The following is a 25,276-nucleotide window of genomic DNA, read 5'->3' as shown; positions in this document are numbered from 1 at the left end:
TGATTAAACATATTATAGTCGATTAAATCTATTTTTTATAATAAAATAAATTTAAATTTGATAATTATACATTTTTTTATTAAGTTATTTTATTATTATTATTATTATTATTATTATTATTATATATAAATATATATATATATATATTATAAAATTTGAATATTGTTTATGGGGACAAAAGTATAAAGAAATGAAACGATATTGCTATTTCATTTTAAATACATTAGAACAGGTAATTTACAATAGTGGAATTGTATACAGAATTAATCTATCATTTCATTGTTGTTATATGTAGCCATTTCTGATGAAATATAAATAAATAACGAAAAGACCCATGTCACAAGTCTATATAGGTATGTTATTAAACATATTGGTCATTTTTTACATAAGTGAATTTTGAGTTTGTTTATAAGGGCAATAATGGTACTTCAATATTTGTAGTTTAATAATTTTGTATTGTACATAGAAAATAAAACATGAATTATGATTAAAAGATTAAATAAAAAAACTAATAAATCATAGAGTAATATAAAATATTTAAATACTTCATTACAAAAAACACTGCATCAAAATCAGAACGGAATGAAAAAACTTGTTGAGAAGGATGAGCCAAAACCACATACTCAATCGTATTTCCTTTAAAGAAATATAGGGTATTGTTTCTATAATTCCACCATTTATATACACTTTCATTGTAAGTACTAATATCTACTTTAACCCACCGATTTTGAATGAAAACCCAAATATCCCACAAACGATGTCCAATTATACAGAAATATCTCAATTTTCCGTGAAACTTGATCTGTCTCGATATATACGGTTGGAAGTCATTAATAGTAGAATGTGAAAATATCAGTATATGTTCTTCCGAATACATATCAAATCGCAATATGGTATCGTTAGATAATAAGAAGTAAACGACATCGCCACTTGTAACTGTCTTATCAGAAAATGATAAACAGATGATGGTAACTGGATATTTTGAAACTCTCTCCATTGTCATGTAGTAGATGAAAACAATTATAGGTTGTAGTAATCGTAGTCCATTTTTTCCTTAAACATATCACTACAAATAAAATAACATATAAGTAAAAAATAAAGTAAATTAATAACATAAAATACACTACATATAAACTCTTACGATGACATTGTATATGACAATCGAATGACCTTGAAATGTAACAAGTTCGAACTGATAACTACCAAAGCAAACTTTACCTCAGTGTATTCAGAGCTCGGAAACAATATCCATTTGGCATCTGTAGTCGTTGGTTTCAAAACATATAAAATCTTTGAAATGTATTCATTTGGATCATAGGATTCAGCAAGAAGAAGTCCACACAAGGATGATGCTAAAATCGTACATGTTGTAGCCAATCAATGTCAAGATTATTGCTAGCAGAAGACGGAACAAACTGACACTCTATATTTCCCCATGGTTTTTTTTGTTGAACGATAACTCCACAAACCACATTATTTATACGCTTGTAGTTATGAAGAACATGGTTGTTGTATGTTAGATTTCCATAATATTTATTTGTACAACATATAGTAACAAATGTTTGTAATGATGTTCGTGAAAGAATTTCAATAATTAGTTATGAAGTCAATAATGATAACTGCAAAAGAAAGAAATAATAAGATAATAATATTAAAAAAACATAAAATTTAATCTTTCATGACATACGAATTAAAATGATAATAAATATATTGTTTGTAGTATTGATGGTAAAGAATTTTACCCGATCCATTTTTAATATTTTTTTCCAATTCATCAATGATTGTATTGTTAGACGTGATCCTTGAGATATCATAACCTTCTTTTTTGTTTTTCAAATTGTCATGTGAAATTTGAATTGTGAACGTCATCTTTTTTTCCAATAGTATATTCAGAGCAGATGGATAAATTTCGTTATTACCATCCTAAAAAAAAGAATGTTTATAGAAATAGATATACAAAAAAATAAATTTGTTTTATGTAAACGAAGTTAATATCACTAACCTTATAAAACTGATGAACCAACTTTTGTGCATTTTTTTTATAAGCTTCTTTGCGTCACAATCATATAAAGTAAGTGACACCGAACCGATAATATCTTCAACTATAATGGTGATTTTCAAACTGAAAGCATTGATGTAAAAAGATTTAATAATATAAATTTATATAATTTAACAGAAGAATATAATAATATTGATCAAATAAGTTTCAAAACCTAAGAGCAATAAAAATAACTTTGTTCATACAGCTTGAAGTGTTACAATAAAAAACTTCGTTATCTTGAAACTGATCATCATGGATTAAAATTTGTTTTATGATTTTCTGTTGACATCTAATACAAGTAAAACAATACCATTCCCTTCAGCACATACTTACTTAATCGTACCGACAACAATCAAAGTTTTTTCCTAAAAAATGTTAATAGAAGTTTAAATTTTAGTATAAAATAAAAATAATCAAGGATTAAGATATAAATAATACAAAACCAATTTCACATAATTTATATATTATAAATGAAAGTGATGCATATAAACCTGATGTTCTTGTTGGAGATCAGCAATATGTGCTTAAACGGGACGAAGGGTTGCTACAATTAGCAATTATGCTTTGAGCCATTTATCTGTTTGTGGACAAAATAATGATTGTTTCAAGTTAAATGTTTATGAAGTATAATGCCTAAACGGGACTTTTATAGGAAAAAATATCAAACTTTATGCAAGTATGGTTTTATGATTAAAGGTACAAAGCAAAAATATGCAATTTTTTTATAAAATGTGTAGTAAAAATAAATGTACAATGCATGGGCAATTTGGATGACAATTCAATGAGAGGTCCATCCCCATACGTGGTTGATTAAAAAAACTTCAAAAGTTGTATTTTAGATTGTAATAACAATCAACAAAAAGAAGATTATGGAGAAGAAAGTATATCTAAACGTGTTTATCTGATGTTCTCGTTTCTTCAAAGCAGATGATCGGGTTTAGAAGCAATAGATTTTAACGATTTAGAAATTACAAAAGGTTTGTCGTTTGTATAAATATATATACCAGCAAATATCAGTAATATAGTAAATTGGAGATAAATATAATATTTAAAAAATAATATATCAACATTAAAATATTAATATTTTTTTTGGATATTATGTGATTTCAATTCAAAAAATTGTGTGTACTGATTTATTAGCATTTACTTTTCATGGATTATGTTATTGTGATTAAGAATTTCTATATGTATATTATACTTTATCCAAAAAAAAAAATCCACAATGGTTTTCATGGCAAGATATTTGAATTTTAATATGCTATTAAATTAGATAAGGGTATATGCCGAAAAGTGAAGAAAAATGTTGAAGAATATTCAAATAGTCAATTTAAAAACCACACTTTATATGCTAAAAGATACATCCATTGTTTTTTGTTCAAAGTTTATCCTTACTGCTACTTCTTTGTGATAATTAAAGCTATAGGTTTTCTCAATTACTCGGTCCATTTTACTATCTAGGGAATGATCAAAAAGTCAGAGTGATAGATAATTTCAAAACAGGCATTCGATAAGTATCAGATTCTAAGAGGTCCAACGATTTAAAAAGATAGGGGTAATATTGCTAGTTAGTTAAACGGTTTGTTAAGTTCCCGTTTTTGGTGGCTGATTTTTTGATTTGAATATGAGAATTAGTTATGATAGACGGAAATAAATAGTAAATTGTTTTGTTCGGATGACATCACCAGAAATATTAAGAACAATATAAGTGTTGAAATCAATCAAAAAAATCCAATGAAGGGTTCTGATTGTTGAAGGTGACATTATCAGGTTTCTATTTTAAAATATATATATATATATATATATATATATATATATATATATATAGAGAGAGAGAGAGAGAGAGAGAGAAAGAGAGAGAGAGAGATTTGGAATGTACAATGTTATAATAGAAAAAAGTATGAATAAATAGAAGTTTGTGTTTGTGTATGGAATTTGGAAAATACAATGTTATAATGGAAAAAAAATTTAAAAAAAAAATAGTTTGTAAAGTACAAACTATTTTTTTTAAATATAGCATTGTATTTTCCAAGTTGCATACAAACACACAAACTTTTTTATTTTTATTTTTTTCAATTATAACATTGTACATTCCAAGTTAAATAAAAATACACAAACTTTTTTATTATTATTATTATTATTATTATTATTATTATTATTATTTCAATTATAGCATTATACTTTCCAAATTGCATAAAAATACAAACTTTTTTATAATGTCAATACTTCAAATGTTTCCCATATATTACAAGAAGGTTGTACAATGCTTCTAAAACATCCTTCTAACCCATGGAAAACATGGGCTCCTACCTGATTACAAATATGAATCATTATTGTTTAAAGTTTTGAAGATTATAAAATTAAAAATAAAATAAGATTGGTTCACTTTCTATTTTGAATTTAACCAAATTGTAAACATGTTTTTTAACACAATTTTTTTTTGAGCATATAACCAAATTCTATATATCGGCTAGTATACATGATCTATACTTAATTTTAAATACTAAATTCAACCTTCAAATCATATACCAACAATCATCATTATTGTAAAAATTAGGAAAGCATAAAAAGAAAATACCTTTTAAACAGAGAAATCGGGGACGAAGAACTTCACATCGAGCTGGAAAAACCATCTCCAACATTTAATCAACTAAATCCATTGAGAACAATATACCCATGTCGAATTCAACCACAAAATCAACTATTCCAATTTCCATGTTCATTAATCAGCGACTATCATTATATGATTTGCAGAAACGAATAAGAATTTGAAAATGATCAAAAAGAAATGCAAAACTGAAATTGATTTAGTTGCTTGCATGCAGATTGCATGCAGACTAAGAGCACTTTCACGGAAGAATGATCTAGCAGCTCACATCCATGGCGACGACGACAGAACCCTAAATCGATAAGAGCTTTTGAAAGGAGAGTGTTGGGTAAATAATGATTGAAGTGAACCATTTAGGGTTAAAACATACGAAATTACATATTCACCCCGACGAAAAATTTGTCCGGCACGAAATAAAAAAGTAACACTTGATTTAATTCATGTTATCGGCATTTTTCATTTATACTTTTTGTATATAGAATTGATAAAACGATTTGTTATTTAATAAATAAAAAATATCTACTGATATTTTGATAATAAATAATAAATTGTATTACAAGTCATATATATGAAAAAAATGAGAATCCATTTTATAAATTCTTAATGACCTATTTTATAATACTTAGACAAGATAAAAAAAACTAATAAATAAAAGATATGATGGAATGTTTATACTTGCAAATTGCAAATAAAATAATTAATATTTATTAAAATATATCTCACGTGAGATAAAGAGAATGAGATATAGTTGTTTGATATTATAAAAAAATGATAAAAGATTATAAGAAAACTTTAAAAGCAACACAACTTCTTCCATATTAATGGTTGTAGAATATCGTTGTTACAAGTATACAATTTAAAAAGTAAAGGCCCCACCATGCAAAGTAAATATTTTATTTTTTGCAAAAATTCCAGTATTAGGGGTCAAGATTAGCTTTTATTGACTTCTAAGGCGTTCAACCAATTTGGTTGAACACAGTTTTTTGCAAACCAACCGCTTTTTACCTATTTATCTGACCTATTACAATGAAGTTAGTTTATTCGGCTTTACTTAATTAGGAACCACTTACTTTTTTATTCTAGATTAGCTAGTATTTATGTTTATATGTATTGTATGTATGTGTGTATGTATGCATATATGTATGTGTATTTATATAAGTAGTAAATAATATAATAATACAAAACAGTATTATTATTCTTTTTGTAACGTAACGGTTTAGAGGATGTGGAGTTGAAGACTTTCTACAATTGAAAAGCTTGTTACAAATTTAAATAATATGGCGTTGCTATGTCATAATGCAGACTCTTTCACAAGAGACATAAATAACATGAGGTCGTACATACCACACCTTTTCAAAGCCGACTTATATATAGATGATCTTAGATTAATATAAATACGAGAAGCAACATTTATACCTTTCACTATTCTATTACAATCATTTTCTAAGTGAGTAATTAATTTAAAGTATGTTTATTACACAAAACAACAGATGTTAGGATCCAATTTATTGTCTACATGAATTTAACAAGATTAAGGATATATTTATCAATTAGCTTTTTGAGCCTTTTAACTTTTAGTTTTAAAGAAAAAAATGAACTAAAGAAAAATCTTCATTCCGAAATTCGAACGTAAGAGCTTTATTTTAAACAAAAACACTTCTAATCTAAAAATTACTTCAAGTAGCTTTTAACTTTTAGTTTTTGTGTATAAAATATTAACATATTTTAAAAGCTTACATCTATTTTTATTATACATTTTATATAAATAACATATTTTCAACTACAACATAGTTTCGACATATCCATGACAAAACTATCTACATGTTTTTGTTAAACCTAGTACACTCCTAATCCCTCATAGAAGAAGTTTATATCTTTTTTTGACCGAATCCGAGTCTCATCTCATGCCAAACAAACTCCAAGCTTAGACAGTTTGTCGATGTCGAGATTCATGAAATAAAAGTTGCAATTTTCTTCCACAAAAATAAATAAATAAAAGAGGATTAAGAGTAGCCATTGATATCTTAATTTAAAAAGAAAAAAAATACCCTAATCCTCGAAATCAAAAATACCTTCATGTTCAATCCATTCGAATCATATCCCGTGCAACTAATGTAGCCTAAATGAGTCAAGAGTCAAGACATCACCTTTTTTTCTCTCTAAGGACATTATGATTCATTACACCATCCATATTGGTAAACCTCCTACTTCTACATTTTCACAACCCAAAATCACAAACATAAGTAACCTTTTAAAGTATTATTAATAACAACAATGAATGGGCTTCTAGATTATTCCACCAACAAATCCAACACAAAAACAAGAGTCCTCCAACAAAATTATTTTAACATTCAAACACAACAGCTAAGTCTTTAATATTTAAAACTTATAAATAGACCATTAACAAATAGTTACACCAGATTCATACTCATATTCATATTCACATCTTAAACAGTTTGTATTGCTCTATCAAAACTAGGGATGAACATAACTGGATACCCGCTTATTTTAGTTGGAACCGGAACCGCTCCCGGAACCGGCGGTTCTGAAATTATAGGTATTGGAACTGGAACCGCTTACACCGGTTCCTAGAAATTTGGAACCGCTCCCGGAACCGCGGTTTTTTGAATATTAAATTTTTTTATTTTATACATGCCATTGAAATTAACTTTTATAAGCAATGGGTGTTCCAGATATAAACTAAAACAATTAAAAAAACATGATCTTAAAACAGCAACAAGTGGAATTTAAGAAGTCAACAACAAACTACAAAATAACAAAACATAAATATTCTGAAAGCAGCAAAACAAACACAAAACAGCAGCAATGGTGTCCCGCAATCCCTTGATACCTTGATGCCAACTACAAAACCCTTAAGGCGAATTACATAATATGCATTCAAAGCTTTTTTAGCTTTCTCTACCTCTTTTATGGCCTTATGTGGCAGCTTAACTTGTGGGAAAAGATACATTGCACCTTATGCTTTGTTGCAGGTAACACCCTGTTAGTTGTTCAATGCATCTTCCAATGTCTGTAGTTTCAATATGTGAAGGAAAACAAAATTAATATATATATATATATATATATATATATATATATATATATATATATATATATAGGAGTAGGATCAAATGAGAACACCTAAAAGGTTGAGAACGCGAGAACAGATCTACACCACCTAAATATTCAAATCTAAGCCTATTATCAGACGGACCATTTATGTAAATTCTGAAAATTTTTGGTATTAAAGTGTAACTTTAAATGGTGAAAAGGGTATAATAGTAATTGAATGTTTTAGTAATTGCTATAACTATCTTTCCTTTTAATTTGTCATCTCTCTCTCTCTCTCTCTCTCTATATATATATATATATATATATATATATATATATATATATATATATATATATATATATATATATAGGGCACGCTTCGTCCCCTCCCTCGTCTATACACCATCATAGCATTGAGAGAGTACACGAGGATTCAAAGTGAGATCGAGAAGGAGGAGGGGGAAGCAGCGGTGATGGAGTTATGTTGGCGGCGAACAGCGGCAGACCCCAGCGATGACTTTTGTTTTTCATCGTCTCAATGCAGGTATGTGAGCAAGAGAAAAAATGGCGAGACCCACTTCCTCTTATTTTCTGATTCGAATCCACTATTCATCTTGTTCTTCAGATTTGAATTTCATGTCTAGAGATGAATATATTAATTACATAAATTTATGAAAGAGATTGCAGGCAAATTCAATGGGTACATTCGGAAGCTTTAGAAAGGCTTATGGGGCTCTCAAAGACTCCACCACGGTTGGCCTTGCAAAGGTCAATAGCGAATTCAAGGTGTGTTCTAATTCCAGTTATTAATATAGTTTTTCATATAATAGTTATATTAGTTTTATTTTTCTTTGGGTTATTTTGATCGAAGGATTTGGACGTTGCCATTGTCAAAGCCACGAGTCATGTCGAATGTCCGCCAAAAGAACCCCACGTTAGAAGTGAGTTTAATATTTTATGATTACAATTTCAGTTCCAACATAAAAATAGACTGATTATTTCAATTGAAAACTGAATGCCGTTAATTAGCTCATCTAAATTGGTTAATAGGGGAAGAAGATATTTTATGCACATAAGGTGCTCGATGAAATGCCCGAATTCAAAAAAATGGAACTTGAATGCTTGCAGTTGTAATCTTATATGAATATAATGTTATATGACTCATTTTGCAGTTAATCATCAATGAATACTCCATGAGGATGGTCCGAGAGGAGCAAGGCAAGCAACCACAACCAGTATATTTATGTGTGAATTTATATTTGAATGACTATATTTATTTATGAATAACATGGTATTCATTTGTGAATATCAGTGTATTTATGTGTGAATGACTATATAATTATACATAATTGTTTCATTAACATTTTTGCAGATACAATGAATAAACATGCATATAGTGGGAGGTGGGAGATTTACCAAATGAAACACCGACACCAATACCTTTTTTGGAAGGAGAAAAAATATGTTTTACTCATTTATGATTGTAATTGTATCACTAGTTTCCGTGTCAATATATATATATATATATATATATATATATATATATATATATATATATATATATATATATATATATATATATATATTTTGTAACTTATTCATTTACTATTATAATTATATTCTTATAAGAATAGAAATGTGTTTTATTTATTTATATGTGAGTACCATTTTAGTAGATTTTATAATCTTTTTTTTCGGGTTTTATTCATTTATGATTTTACAAGTGTATTCATAAATACAACTGAGTTAATTCATTTATAATTTATAATTTTATTCATTTTTAAATGTAATGTATAAATCATTATTTATGAAGATATATTTTTTTTAAATAAATGAGGTAAACCGATAAATTATTCATTATCAAATGTTGTTAGTAAAAATAAAAATATAAAACAAATAAACGTTTTTTTTTTAATTCATGTTAAATGATATTTTTATTAAGTTATTAATTAAAAGGAAGATTTTAAGTATTCTTAATAATTGGGGAAAAATTCTCATGATTTTCGGAATTGATTAATTACTTTCCATTTATTTATATTTAATTAAATTGTAAAATGCCTCAATGCCCTTATAAAATAATTGGTCCACAACTGTTCTCGCGTTCTCAACCTTTTAGGTGCTCTCATTTGATCATTTCCCTATATATATATATATATATATATATATATATATATATATATATATATATATATATATATATATATATATATATATATATATATATATCAAGAAATTAAGAATTACAAACAAATTAACTAACTAGACTTCGCACGCCTTGCAAGAATTTGACCAGAAATGTTCGAACAAAGATTCACTGATGCCACCTTCTGGATTTGTTCCTTAACTTCGAGACTAAAACCAGTCATCTCCATGTAACCACCTCATTTTCCACATTCCCCATAATACCCTGAAAAAGTTTTGTTTTATATAATATCTCTAACTAGTTACTACTCTCTTCATATTATATATACTATTTCATATTCACAAAGAGAAAATACTGATAAAAGTATGGGGGGTTCTTGTAACATTCTTTACCTCATCTACTAGAAAAACCAAGCCTTCTTTCTTGTAGAACTCGAGAATGTGTCCTTGGTTCTCTTCAGCAAGAACCTACACATATTCAGAAAGAAAAAAAAATTGGAAATTAATTATCATAACATAGAGAAAACACATTTATTAGTGTTTAAAAACTAATATTGATTTACCTGCCAACTAGGTATTTTGGATTAATGACAACAAGGTCTCTAACAGTAATACCCTTTTGTCTAGCAATTTCCAGTTGCTTCTTGAGCTCAGAGACCTCAAGTCCCCACCCGGTTGCTTCATCAAGATAATAAGGAACCTGAAAAATCATTATGCATTGCTCTATTATCTTTCTTGTATCCAATACGTTTTCAAAAAAAGATATAGTACATTTCTTTAAACCCTTAAACAACATTTCCTGTTTTAGCCCTGTCGCTATATGCAACAGTAGCTCTACCAGAAATTTGATCAAGAATCTGCCATGCTCGTTCTAAGGAATAGCACTATAAGTTTAATATATGCATATTAGTATACTTGAATGCATATATTGATTAAAAAGATGGAAAGTTTTCTATAAATATACTCATTATTAATGATTTCCCGGATATATAAATCCATGACATGCTTATTTAATATGGTTTTTAAGTGAATCCAGTTCATTACATTACCTAAGTCAGAGAGATAATTTCACCACATATAGCATACTCACATTTCAAGACCTGGAAATAAAGGGAAAACATTAGTACAAAGGTCATTCTAGCTAACCTTTCCTTGTTGGTGTTATAGAAACCTAGTGGTTCTGGGTACCCGGTATTGGAACCGGAACCGGCGGTTATCCAGCGGTAGCGGTTTTGAAAAAATAAAAATTGGAACCGGAACCGCTTTAGGCGGTTCCAAAACTTTGGGAACCGGAATCGGAAACGCTTAAGGCAGTTCCGGTTTTAGAATCGGCGATTCCGAGGCGGTTCCGGTTCCAAAAGTAGGTACCCGCTTTTTCTGCTCATCCCTAATCAAAACACTCCTCAGCAGTTGATCATCGTTTGATTAGCATGTGCTCTGGATGCGACAGTTTCAACTGGCTGAAAAAAAAAAAACACATAAAATTTCACTTTATCAATTGATCTGGTAAGCTATATATGATTATTTCCTTTTGACTTGATACAAAAAGGGATATTAGAATTCCCCCATTAAGTCCCAATTTTTTACAAATTTGCCATCATTTATTTTTTTCCTTACAATTTTTTTAATACATGATTAGGAAACTTCATATAAGTCCTTATATTTTGGCCTCATAATCAATTTGATTCTTATATTTCCCAAAAATCGATAGTTATATTCATTTTGACAGATCATCCCATTTTAAAATGTACACTTTTGGCCCGGACTTTTGAATGACAATAACAATAACAATAACAATAACAATAACAATAACAATAATAATAATAACAATAATAATAATAATAATAATAATAATAATAATAATAATAATAAAGGTGATGATAGATAAGATGTCTAACCTAAATGTTGCATTTATAATTTGATAATACAAAATCAAATACGAACTCTGCTATTCAGAAATATAAAATGATAATAATAAAGATGATGATAGATAAGATGTCTAACCTGAATGTTGTGTTTATAATTTGATAATACGAAATTGCCTCCTATGTCACTACCATCTCCCATGCCTCTCATGCCATCATTACTACATCTCATGCCTCCTCTATCTCCATTGTAGCTAATGGCTTCTTTTTCCACCTTTATCAATACTCCCTCCACGGTGGTCTCCACTGTAACTAATGGTTTTCTTTCCACCTTTATAAATGTTCTAGCTCTGATACCAAAATAAATGTATGATATCAAAAATCAGATAATAATAATGATAATAATAAAGATGATGATAGATAAGATGTCTAACCTGAATGTTGCGTTTATAATTTGATAATATGAAATTGAATACGAACTCTGCTATTCAAAAATATAAAATGATAATTATAAAGATGACGATAGATAAGATGTCTAACCTGAATGTTGTGTTTATAATTTGAATGTTGCGTTTATAATTTGATAATACGAAATTGCCTCCTATGTAACTACCATCTCTCATGCCTCTCATGCCTCATATATCCTTACTACCTCCCGTGCCTCCTCTATCTCCACACTAGCTAATGGCTTTTTTCCACCTTTATCAATACTCACTCCACGTTCATCTCCATTGCAACTAATGGCTTTTTCCACCTTTATCAATACTCCCTCCACGATCGTCTCCACTGTAACTAATGGCATTCTTTCCACCTTTATGAATACTCCTTCCATGACCGCCTCCCAAACCTTTCGGAGGAGGATATGTACGAACCATATTATATACCATGTATTCAGAAGAAAAAGAAAGGTTAGCTAAATATATTAAAAGTCTCAATTCATTATTGATATATTCTGCATGTTTGCCAAGGTGTTAGCTAGACTTTCTCCAAATTATATTGCTCTAAGAACTGGTGGCAAGCTATATCCTCTTCACTCTTAGGTCATTCATGTAAATAAACATCCTCTTTGTTAATCTTTTTGAATATCATGCAACAATCAACATCATAAAGTTATGAAAAGGAAATAATAATATTATGTGCATGTAGAGGCTTTCAGAGATGTGTTGATTACTTAAATTTCACATATTCGTGTAGTAAACAAAAAATGTCAAAGTTGCTTTATCGGATGCCTTTTAGCATAAGACACAGTAACAAGTCAAAGGGTATGTTGTCTATTGTTTGTTTAGTAAACAAAAAATGGAGATGGAAATGGAAATGTCTATTTCATAAGTAGAAAAAGGGAATAAACAAAATAACGGAACAAATAATTAGATTACATTCATGTTTAGTTCACCTGATATTTACAGTGTATGGTAGGATGAACTGTTGTGATTGATACTTAAAGTTTCACATAATTGTTAATAACTAATATGCTATATCACAAGCATATTCTATCTAATAAACAATTAAAACCAATCTTCCAAATAAAGAAAGAATCACAACTAATATATATATATATATATATATATATATATATATATATATATATATATTGAAAACGTCCATCACCGCCGGACAAACCAATAAAAAACAATGCAGCACAATTTTTTGGTAGTCAAACCAACAAATAATGGGATAAAATAATAACACTAAAACTCAAGTCACTGCTACTTCATACACTAGAGATAGTATAGAGTAAGCAGGGTCGATCCACAGGAATACGAGACTTATTATTTAGCCATATTCTCACACATCATACAAACAATATTTATGTTTGAACTCAAATTAAACTTCATAAATAAACAAGATTGATAACAAAATTCAGTAAAAGAAATACATTTCCGATTCTCATTCCTATACATGTATTATGTTGTAAAGTGTAATATGATTCTAATTCATGTTCAATTTAGGTTAGTAATTTAGATACTAATAAACTCTAATATCCAAGTTGACAAAAGTTTTTTGTGCAAAACATGTTCTTCAAATAAAACTTCATTTAATTGATTTAATTCAAATAAGCTCTTTTATCAAATCATTAAATAACATTAAGTTCTTGCAACAATTACCAACAATGTTCAACATTCCTCATGAGCTCGGATTATGAACATTTAATCTTTGATTACTCTTATTTTGATCTAATTACAACCAATCAAGTGCATGTTACTAACATCAAATCATAAAACATATACAAATTTTACAATTTGATTAACTAGATTGATAAGAACCCTAATTCATTAATCAAGTGAAAAAGAGAACCAATCAAACACATAATTAAGATCAAATCAAAGATTACTAGATGTTAAACATAAGTCAAGTGTAAATTACAACCTAACAACAAATACTTAAGAATTCAGAATCATAAATGATAAAGAAATCAGCCACACATGTCTAAGCTAAACTACAAATTCAACAAGTTTGATCTTCAATTTGACTTACAAAATGCAAATTAAAGTGTTTCCAAATGTTAACCCACTTCGAAATTCTCCCAAAATCGCTTTTTTCTACTCCCAAATTCGACTTAACTTCTTAAGGAACCGGATGCCTCTTTTTACAAAGGAATGAAACTGTTTTAAAACTATCGACACGTTTTACACGGCCCGTGAAAACTAACACTGACCATTTACACGGTCGTGTAAACACAAGAAGTATATTGCTCAAATCGGCCAGGCCTTCGAAGTACACTGCTCATGTGTATGCGTTTACACGGCCCGTGTAAACTCAAGGCTTTCATTTACATGACCGTGTAAACCTCTATAAAGCCAAAATCTTTATTTTCTTGAAATCTCCCTCCTCGATGCTCCAATAGTCCTGAAACTTTGGCCGCAACTCTTATTTACCTCCTTCAACAACATACTACCTCCAAAAGTCCCTGAAATGTCACAAAAATGTGTGAATGAAATTGCTTCATGAAAAATCCCAAAAAATATGCAAAATTCATGAGTTTAAACCTAAATGCAATGCACTTTTATGGATTAAAACTATAAAATGGATGCATGAAATGCACCTAACAAATCTCCCCAAGCTTGAACCTTTATTGTCCTCAAGAAAGAACAAGAAAATTTAAACTAGAGAAAATAAAATAAAAGAGAAGATGTAACAACCATAAAATTTCAACCAATTTAAACTTTTCAAAAACAACCCCGTTTCATTAAGTTATTACAAAAAGGTTTTCAATAAAATTATCATCAGAGTCTTCCCAGAATCACATCATAAAACAAAATCATGAGGAGCGGTACGATCACGCCTTTGCCTTGCCACGGTCTCCTGAAGAACCTGAAAAACATTAAACCACAACTGTAAGCCCGAAAGCTTATTGAGATACCTCCAAAATACCAACCACTTATACCATACACGCACAACATGCCATATCATAACAGAACACAGAACAGCCATGCACTTCGGGTCTACTATGTGACTGGTCCGCCGCACCGGCCTTCAGTCCACCCGGTCCACCCCCCCCCCCCGAGTCTAGCCATATACATCGAGTCTACAATGTGATTGGTCCGCCCGCACCGCGCCTTCAATCCACCTGGTCCACTCTCTGAATCTACAATATGACTGGTCCGCCCGCACTGGGCCTTCAGTCGGCCTGGTCCACTCACCGAGCCTCGGCACGTCTGGTCCGCCCTCTTGGGGCCTACAGCCTATCCGGACCGCTCGCTGGGCCTTCGGGACAATCGGTCCACCCTGGGTATGTTGGCCTACAACACAAAGCAGGACCCGCGTCAACCCAACCCTAGTTCAACAACATAACATCATCCTAACCGGGATACCGACCTAACCGGGTCTCTAACACAATACCATCCTAACTACCAAGATGCAAGCATAACAAAGTAATAACACACAACGATACCCGGATCACAATCCGATAAAGGGCCGGCCTTGGTGCCTTAGACCCTGTTGATATAGTGAGGATAACTCACCTCGCAACTGCCGAAACTCTGAACTGAAGAAGCAGATTCCCGAATCACCGCCTCACCGAAAATCCCGAACTATCCGAAGCAGCAAAATAACCATTAGACCAAACACAATATCCTTCCAAGGGTAAATTGACCAATTTACCCTTAACTCAATCCGGTCCATGACTAAGGCCCACAATCAAAATATGAAAGGCCCATCACTAGATAAGCTCTCAAGCCCACTAATGGCCCAAAGACCAAAAGTCCAAAGCAAAGCCCAATATTGGCCCAATTTACTAAATTGGGCCCACCTCACCAAATGGGCCTAGATCCAAATAATTAGTGAGTCCACAATACTCCATCCATAATGTCCAGTCACGGCCCAAGATCTAATAGCCCAAAAACAGCCCAATCTCCTAAGGCCTAAAAATGAAAACCCAACAGAGGGAGTACATTGGGCGTACCCTCCTTGGTACGCTGGGCGTACAACGATGCTCGCGAATTGGAATCGGGACACAGACCCACTACGTTAGGCGTACTCCCAGTTACGCTAGGCGTAACTCCGCTGAACTACAACTCCTCATAAGATCTTAATGGCTTTAGCTCTTAAGTCCAAACTTCAGATCCATATACCAAATATGCCTAGGATTCATAAAGTATCAAACTTTATTACTTGGGACGTCCATAAAGCTCTTAATCCAAGGTCTTAATCCATTAAGACCTATCTATAACACATGTGAGACAACCAAAGCCCTTGGGACCTCATTTTTCTTACTCAAGACCTCTCTTAAGGTCTAAAAGGACAGCTAATCTCAACCAACTCGAAACATGCATCAAGATGAGGGTTTTTAGGACAAGAATGATGTCAAAACTTCACAACACATAGATCTACACAATATGATTATCAAGCTAGAGACTTTTTACCTCAAAAGAGCCTCAGAATATGATGTCTTTCCAGATCTACAAGCTCCAGCCACTCAACTCCTTCTTTGACAACTTCCTCTTTCTTCTTCAAGACTCTCTTTTGCCAAAACAAGCTTTCCAAGGCCAAACACACCCAACAACGGAGGTGGGACGGCTATCTAGGGTTTCTGAGGTTAAGAGAGTGCTTATGGAGGCTAGGGTAAGAACCATTATGTTCCTTATATAGTGGCTGACCCTAAATTTATGGTTTCTGGATGATAGACGTACATTGGGCGTACATCCAGTACGCCGGGCGTACGCCGAGAGGCCTCCGCGTTCCTTTCCTCCACTACGCTAGGCGTACCCAGCCAAACACATGCACGCATGCTTGGCATGCATGGGATCCCTTTGCTAAATTCCGCCCCCCCCCCTTAGGGACCATTGCTACCAATATCAATAATTTACAACATCCGCTCCATCAAGCCGTTCCCGCTAAACTCTATTTCCACATCAAGGACCGAAACACCCTTACTCTTGCTCTCGGGAACCCATACATAGATATTTCAAGAACAGGGTTACAGAAGAAAAGAAATTCAAAGTTAAAACTTTTTGAAGCTTAATGCAAGAAATCAAAACAAACATGAAAAAGATCCAACCCAATTAACCCTGTTTTGTACCATAGTTAAGAATGTACCTATTGTGCCTTTAGTCAACTTGGCTTTAGTCTTAAAATATTATATAACAATAGAAATAAGACTTTGGCCACTCCCTAATGAAACTCAACATAATCAAAGATCACAAAACTTATTCTCTTTCAATATCATCAAGTCAATTCATGGAACAAATTATGGTCTTACTCTCGTGAAATTGTATGTGACAAAACATGCTCAATCATCTTTGTTTCATAAAATATAACAATGACCGATTCCAGCTATTTTTTGATTAACAACAATATTTTTCTGAAAAATCTTTTCTAAAAGTTCCATAATATTTACCCAGATTGGTTACAAACTTCAAACCACTTACACCAGTCAATGTAGTTAACATTCAACCCTAATGTCATAAGTTCAAGTCCTAGTCCAAAGGAATCTTTTGGCAGCCAAGCATTTTTCCTAAACATATTATTCAATTAACTATAAACACAAATATGTATAAACTTCCTAATTACATTTTTCTACAAATAAAGCTCATGGCTTTCTTTGAAATCCGTGTAACAGGCTTCCAACCAACACATCGAGATCAAATGATGTAACCCCCCCATTTCTGGTATGTAATTTAAATAAAGTATTTTTCATTTCTTAAGAGGTATACGATGAGTCTGTAGTCCGACTCGTCGAGTTGAGACGGGATAATCGCGCAAATGGAGTTGGCTACTCAACGAGTCCATACGCTGGGACTCGACGAGTCTGCCTGTCTGGATGAAGCCCTAATTTCAAGGGTTTGTACCCTATTTAAACGTCATTATAGCCTCCCACCCCAGCCTCCAGCACCTTTAGAGCATTTCCCTTATAAATCCTATCCCCCATTGTTGAGTTTGATTGTGATTGTGTTATCTTGGAAGCTTTGGAAGAGAAGGAATGAGAGAAGGTCCATAGAAGAGAAAGGAGATCCAGGAGTTAGCTTCCATCTGTTTCTCATTCAGGGAATGAAGTTATGACCTTGTGTATTCCTCCATTAAAACCCCTTTTATGCTTGTTATGTCTTCTTTGGAACCTTTTATGATTCAAAACTTGAGATACGGACTCTCCTTTGGATGGAAACCTTAGATCTGGACGTTATTGAACCCCAGGAACTCATTAGAGCCACCTTTATGCGATCTTGGCCTTGATCCAAACCCTAAGTGCTTAGTATTTGTTGATTTTGGGTATTTTAGCTTCATACTTTTGTGCATGCATGTAAAGTTGGAAACTTTACGTGTAAAACCAGTCCTAGAAGCTCAGATTTATGTTTTGGTAGCACTGGAACTGATTAGAATCAACTGTGTAGTAATAGCATACTTGGGACTTGGCGAGTTGTTCTTCAGACTCACGAGTTGTTCATCTTACTCGGCGAGTCACAGTCAGGACATGTTCATATGTTGAAGGAGAACTCGACGAGTTGTTCATGTAACTCAACGAGTCGGATGAAGTTAGACTTGATGTTAGCATCGAAGAAGAACTCGTCGAGTCTTTGCCAAACTCGACGAGTAGAAGCGGGTAGAGGACTAGAATCGATGATAGGGACTTGGCGAGTTGACGACGCAACTCGGCGAGTCCGGTCAACTGAAAGTTGAATTTGACCAGGGAGTTGACTTTGACCAGGGGTAAAATAGTCATTTTACCCTGAGGGTGTTTATCAGTACCTGCCCTAGTGTTTGTGGGATTTGTAGCCAGACAGTTCCGGAGCAGCAGTCAGCCAGCGTTAGAGTTAGCATCTAAGCAGCCAGCGTTACGAGGTGAGTTTTCCTTCCAGTAGGAATGGGTTTACGACCACAATGCAGGCGTGTTTAGTTAGCAGTAGTTTCGGACCTCGGTCCGATGCAGTAGTTAGATTGGTTGATGTCTTTGTGATTCAAGCATGTGTTGTGTTATGTGTTCCGGACTTCGGTCCGATGCAGTATGTAGTATATAAGTTTATGTTAGTTGATATGTTTTTGCTATACTATGTTATGCTCAATCAGTTTCCGGACATCGGTCCAATGCAAGGGACAAGGTCCTAGTCAGTTCCGGATTTCGGTCCGATGCAGTTAGTTCCGGACTTCGGTCCGATGCAGGAGATAAGGTCCCAGTCAGTTCCGGACTCCTGATAGTTTATTTTATTTACTTCTTTTTATAGTTTATTTTAGCATATTTCATTCATAATTTAGATAATTTCCATGCATATTTTCCTTTTTGTTATTTTATGGCCTATTTCGGGTACTTTCTAGTTTTGTGAGCTTTATTGCAGATTTCATGGAGATTAGTGGAGCGGGAATGTTCGAGACGTATGGAAAGCAATTGGACTTAGAGGACGTCGAGAATTATAGGCTTGGTGATAATGGAGTTGATGCATTGAACGGGCTTGATGATTATTTGAAGGCTTGGAGAAAAAGAAATTTGAATTTGCAAGAACCGGAGGAATATTCGAGCGTGTGGAGATTATTAACCGGGTGAGTTTACGAGCTATGGGTGATTTGGAAAAGTCATCCTGGGCTTAAATTGAAGAAAACATGAAGAATATTGGGTTACAAGCTTAGTTGATTCATTCTGGGCAAGTGGGATAAGTCATTAGAGGCCCAAATCAAAAAAGATCCCAAATTACACAAGAACCCAGCTCAGCACGCGGGCTACCCGCACAACAGCATGCGGGTCACGCAACCCCCTGCAGGGGCAGTTCTGGAAATTCTTGTTTTGAGCTATATAAGGAAGTTTGGTGTGCCACTTTTCTACACTCTTGGACATCCGACTTTTGAAGATTCTCTCTGGAGTTTTGAAGACTTTTGAAGGCCAAGAACACCACAAGAACATCATCTTTTTACCTCTTGATTCTTGCTTAATGTTTGGTACAATCTTCTCTAACTTTGTTTCTTTGAGTTTAGCCATGCTTGGCTAAACTAATCTGGGTTGATTGTTGTTGAATCCTTTAAACTTTTGTTGAGTGTTGAAGAATCCATGACTTTTCTATTATGGGACATCTCACGGTTTATTACCGTGAGAGGCTTCTAGACATTTTTCAGGGGACTGAAGTCAACACACAAAGACTCGTAAGTGTAGTTAGAAACTATGTCTCCAAGCAGAGTATATAAAAGGGAATGAGTAGAAATGACTTTTTAGAGTGCTAGAAGGCTCGGTACACTTAGATTTTTTTTAGTTCTTTTTATGATTTCTTGAATTTGACATTCTAAGTTCAATTGAACACTCACTACTCATAAGACTGGTCACGTGACCCAAAGATTGACTCATACCTGCTGTTATGCTCCAATGTTGACAATCTTCCCACTTTCTGTTTTGCACAAGTAGCTTTAGGAGGTGTGTTCGTGTGCGATTAACTTGATTTTAGATTTTTAATAAAAAGACCAAGTCTAATCTCAAGGCATACGACTCCCTAACCAGCTCAACTGTTTTGAGAAGATTCAGCTGCTTGGGATTGGATCATATTTTTTTAAACAAGACAATTAATGCAATGCAAAAATTTAGATGCAAAATGAAAAAATATTAGAGATAAAATAGAAAGAAAATCTTTTTGGATTTTGAAAAATTTTCTATGCAAAAAAAATGAAAAAAAAATAATAATAATAATGAAAAAGAAAAATAATGCAATGCAATATGTACAAAATTACATGCAACCTACATGCAATGGGATTTATGCATTGATGAATGCCCCTCCCTCAGCTTAAAATAACCATCGTCCTCAATGCTTAGAGAGAGTCACAACCGGCCTATTGAGGGCCGGGTGGAGGATATGGTAGGAACTGTGAAGGATGATAATCAGTAGGATAATATGGAGGCCACTGGGGGTTAGGATGATGATGACTACTGCTGCTGAGTGGGAAGCACAAGTACTTAGTGGATATCGTTCAGCAAGTTGGAGCGGGAGGAGGAGTGGTTGGAGGTCTACGATCTACAGTACCACCCGAGTTGGATTGGAGACGCCAATTGGTAGATGGGATGTCATTGGCCAAAGTGAGTATCTTCTTATTTCGTCTGTCAATCCGTAGATACTCTTTTCCATCTACGGTCCAATGAACATCCCCATTGGGAAGGCAGTGAAAAAGGTGCATGGTCTCCATAACATCAATTAAGAGACGAGTACGGCCCGTGATTCTATATGTTGGGTTGTTGGGTAAGTGGAGGCCAAGATGTTAAGCTATAATAGAAACCATTCTCCACAATGAAGTTGCTCAAGGCATTTCTGAGCATTTTCTGAATTACCCAACACCCAAAGTGAGGAACCTCCTCGGGCTTGTTAATCATGCACCATAAAACTTCTAATTCTTTCTTGTTCGCCTTGCTAATCTCTTCTTGAGGAAATAACAGAGAAGCAATGATCCGGTGGGTGACCTTCAGGACCGGATGAATAATTCTAGAAGCTTTTGATGTGCCTGACTGAAACTCGTCTTCACAAGAGATGCTTTTCCAAAACCTTCTGCAGCTTTGCTCAAACATAATATTTTTTTCTGCCTTTTGCTATATACACATCCCTTTTTGCTTTAGGAGCACTCATAATATCACAAAGGATGTCAGCATGAATTTGATGAGATTCATTGAGCAAAACGGAAAGTAAGGATATGTGTTTGGTAGTCAAAATTAATTGATTACAAGAGTTCCAACATGGGTGTTTGATAACTTACTGCATGTAGATTCAATAAACCTTTCCATCCTATGTTCTTGAAGAGCTTGTGGACACCTTTATAGATATGTAGGTCCTTAAGGGCTTGGATGTCCACAAACTTTTAAGCCCCCTTTACTCTTCTAATAAGGATTGCATACAAAATCTCTTGTTGATTGGTCTAAAAAATAAAACCAAAGTCATTAGGGTTTTCCATGGAATGCTGGTCTTGTTCATCATTGATCTCTTGACCACCCATATGTGAAGTCCTAATTCTAGCCATTTTTCACGGGAAGTCATTGCCTAAATGAATTCAACAAAGTTTTGCACATAATGTAGGACAAGTTAAACTCTAGAGTATGCACAAGAACTAACAATATCACCTAAAAGAATGTGGTTCAAACTATATGCACTAAGTAAGAGTTTGGAACAATTATACCAATTTGTGCTTGAAAATGGTGGTAGGGTGATGTCCAATGCTTCCCCAAGCTTATCCTACAAGAACTTACAAACATTTGGTCGAGATTTGGAGATTAAAAATTTCTAGGGTTTGCTCAAAACCCCCCAAAACCGGCCTAGAAAGGGTGAAATTGAGATGCAAGACAAAGAAGATGAAGAAAAGAGAAGAATTTCATACCTTGGAGCTTGATTTTTGAAGCAAATTTGAGGAAGATTGAGTGTTTTTGAGGTTTTTTCGAAGGGGGCAGTAGGGAGGAGAAGAATCACAAGTTATGTGAAAAGAATAAGTTAAAAAAATCGAGTTTTAGGCTTAAAATCATCCAGCTCTGTTTTTACGTTTACACGGACCATGTAAACTAAAGGGTAGCATTTACACGGCCGTGTAAATGAAGCATCTGATATGTGCTGGTCTGGTCATTTACACGGCCTGCGTAAACCATAGGCATAAGTTTACACAGCCGTGTAAATATCTGTAAAGGCCAAAAATTTTGATTTTTTCACTTTTTAAAATTGCAACCTGCTAATCCACTACTGCCCGGAAAATGATTTTTTACCCTCTTTAAACATGAGAAACAACTTGGAAACTTGAAAATGAAGAAAATATGATGAAAAAAAATAATAAATGACAAAAATACCCCCAGGTTGCCACCCGGTTAGCCGTCCCTTTTTAATGTTGTTGGCTCGACTTGGACCGCAACTATTTGTCAATCTTGGTACTTTGGATCCGTTACTTCCCCCGCTTCTTCGTTTTTGACTTGAAATCCTTCATAATAAGGCTTCAAATGATGGCCATTTACCTTAAAAATCTTCCCGGTTTTTTCACTTGTGATTTCTATTGCATCATGCTCAAAAACATTAGTTACAACAAATGGTCCCACCCAACGGGACCTTAATTTACCAGGAATCAATTTAAAACAAGAATGGTAGAGTAATCCCTTTTGACCTTTCTCAAATACCTTGTGTTCAATCATCTTTTCATGGTATGCTTTTGTTCTTTCTTTTTAAGGAACTTTATTCTCATATGCTTCATTGCGAATCTCCTCAAGTTCTTGCATGTCCAGCTTCCTCTTCTTTCCCGATTCACTTAGATCCATATTGAACTGCTTGATTGCCCAATAGGCTCTATGTTCCAACTCAACGGGTAATCGACATGGCTTTCCGAAAACAATACGATATGGAGACATCCCAATTGGAGTTTTGAATGCAGTGCGGTACGCCCACAAAGCATCATCAAGGCGTGTAATCCAATCTTTCCTTGTTGTATTCACAGGTTTCTCTAAAATACCCTTGATTTGTCGATTGCTCACTTCAGCTTGTCCATTTGTTTGTGGGTGGTATGTTGTGGAGACTTTATGAGTAACGTTATACTTCTTCAAGACACTTCCAAGCATATGATTGCAAAAATGTGTACCACGATCATTGATTAAGGCCTTTGGAACACCAAATCTGGAAAAGATGTTAGCCTTCAAGAAATCTATCACAACTTTTGAATCATTAGTACGGGTAGCTTTTGCTTCCACCCACTTAGAAACATAATCCACAGCCAAAAGAATATAAGTAAAACCCGAAGATGATGGAAAAGGTCCCATGAAATCAATGCCCCAAACATCGAATATTTCACGAACTAAAATGGGATTAATGAGCATTTGATTCTTTGAGCTTAAAGAGACCATCTTTTGACATTTATCACAACTTGCACAAAAGACATAAGAGTCACGAAAAATACTTGGCCAGTAAAATCCACTCTCTAATACTTTTCTTTCAGTTCTTTGACGACCAAAATGCCCTCCACAAATTTGAGAGTGACAAAATTCTAAGATAGAAGATACCTCATATTGATCCACACATCGTCTAATCATTTGGTCCGCACAATATTTCCACAAATATGGCTCATCCCAAACATACCTCTTGGCTTCTTTCTTGATCTAGTCTTTTTGCCATCAAATCAAATCTGGTGGAAATTGATTTCTGAAAATGTAGTTCACAATAGCGGCATACCATGGGGTAAATTTTGTTGAAAATAGGTTCTCATCGGGAAATGCATCATGAATGAGAGTCGAGTCATCGGGAGAAACAATCCTACTAAGATGATCAACTACAAGATTTGACTTTCCGCTCTTGTCCTTGATTTCAGTATCAAACTCTTGTAAGAGTAGTACCCATCGAATTAGTCTAGGCTTTGAATCCTTCTTTGCAAGTAGATACCTAATAGTTGCATGATCAGAATAAACAATGACTATAGAACCTAGCAGATATTTACGAATGATGTGTGTAAAACCAGCTAGTTTTAATCCTACTAACTTAAACACAAAGACGAACACACGAAAGGCAGTGTACCTATCGATTAGCAGTTTAGTTCAGGCAAGTAGGGTATTGAACACAGGGAACGGTAAACAATTAAAAGAAAAGGTAATATTATCTAAATAAAATAAGTAATAGAAAGGGGGTTTCTCTAGTTTTGCAAGACTAGAAACTTAAACAATTAACTAAAACTTAAACTAAGAAACTAAGAGCTAAGCAAATAAAAATCAACTAAATTCAATAATAAAGAGGACTTCTGTTTAGGTTCAACTCATTTGTTCCCATGAATGATTTCAATGTATCGGATTAATTCTTCATTAGCTACCGACTAAGATGATTAGTTTCACGTTTGCTATTACTAATCCTTAGGAAACAAATTAACTCAAGCAGTGGCCAGTTGTCTAAATTAACGGATTTCCTAGTTATTGATTCGGGTTAAATAAGACTTGTAATGGTTAATTAAATTGGCCCTTCAATTAACCTCTTGCTGATGTTCATCAAACAAGCTCACACATTAACTTACCTATCTTCTAGTTAATTCTAGTTTCACATTCGCTATTCCTATACATACAACTATGTGGTCACAATAAATCATATGAAATTAATAACTAAGAGATGTTCATACAACTTAATTACTGATTTATTAATAGAAGAATAGTTATTGTTAACACATAAGGTTCTTTAA

General features: G+C 33.3%; 1 protein-coding gene across 1 annotated transcript; it reads left to right on the top strand.

Annotated features, from left to right (window-relative positions):
• Window positions 1-8,074: 8,074 nt before the first annotated feature.
• LOC145070801 (uncharacterized) lies at window positions 8,075-9,201 on the top strand. The gene is made up of 5 exons (XM_079017759.1): window positions 8,075-8,241; window positions 8,376-8,483; window positions 8,569-8,638; window positions 8,870-8,932; window positions 9,070-9,201. The coding sequence occupies exons 1-5, from the start codon at window positions 8,171-8,173 to the stop codon at window positions 9,076-9,078; spliced, it is 321 nt and encodes a 106-aa protein (XP_078873885.1). The 5' UTR covers window positions 8,075-8,170; the 3' UTR covers window positions 9,079-9,201.
• Window positions 9,202-25,276: the final 16,075 nt, after the last annotated feature.

The sequence above is a fragment of the Lactuca serriola genome, chromosome 1 (assembly GCF_051521515.1).
Source record: "Lactuca serriola cultivar US96UC23 chromosome 1, Lser_US96UC23_V15, whole genome shotgun sequence".
Taxonomy (NCBI): domain Eukaryota; kingdom Viridiplantae; phylum Streptophyta; class Magnoliopsida; order Asterales; family Asteraceae; genus Lactuca; species Lactuca serriola.
This window is presented reverse-complemented; position numbering and strand designations above follow the sequence as displayed.

What these genes read in the sequence shown, in the direction of transcription:
- LOC145070801 (XM_079017759.1), top strand. Translation starts at nt 8,171, where the DNA reads ATGGAGTTATGTTGGCGGCGAACAGCGGCAGACCCCAGCGATGACTTT. An exon ending in TTTTCATCGTCTCAATGCAG is followed by an intron (nt 8,242 to 8,375) that starts GTATGTGAGCAA and finishes AATTTATGAAAG; the next exon opens with AGATTGCAGGCAAATTCAAT. An exon ending in AGGTCAATAGCGAATTCAAG is followed by an intron (nt 8,484 to 8,568) that starts GTGTGTTCTAAT and finishes TTTTGATCGAAG; the next exon opens with GATTTGGACGTTGCCATTGT.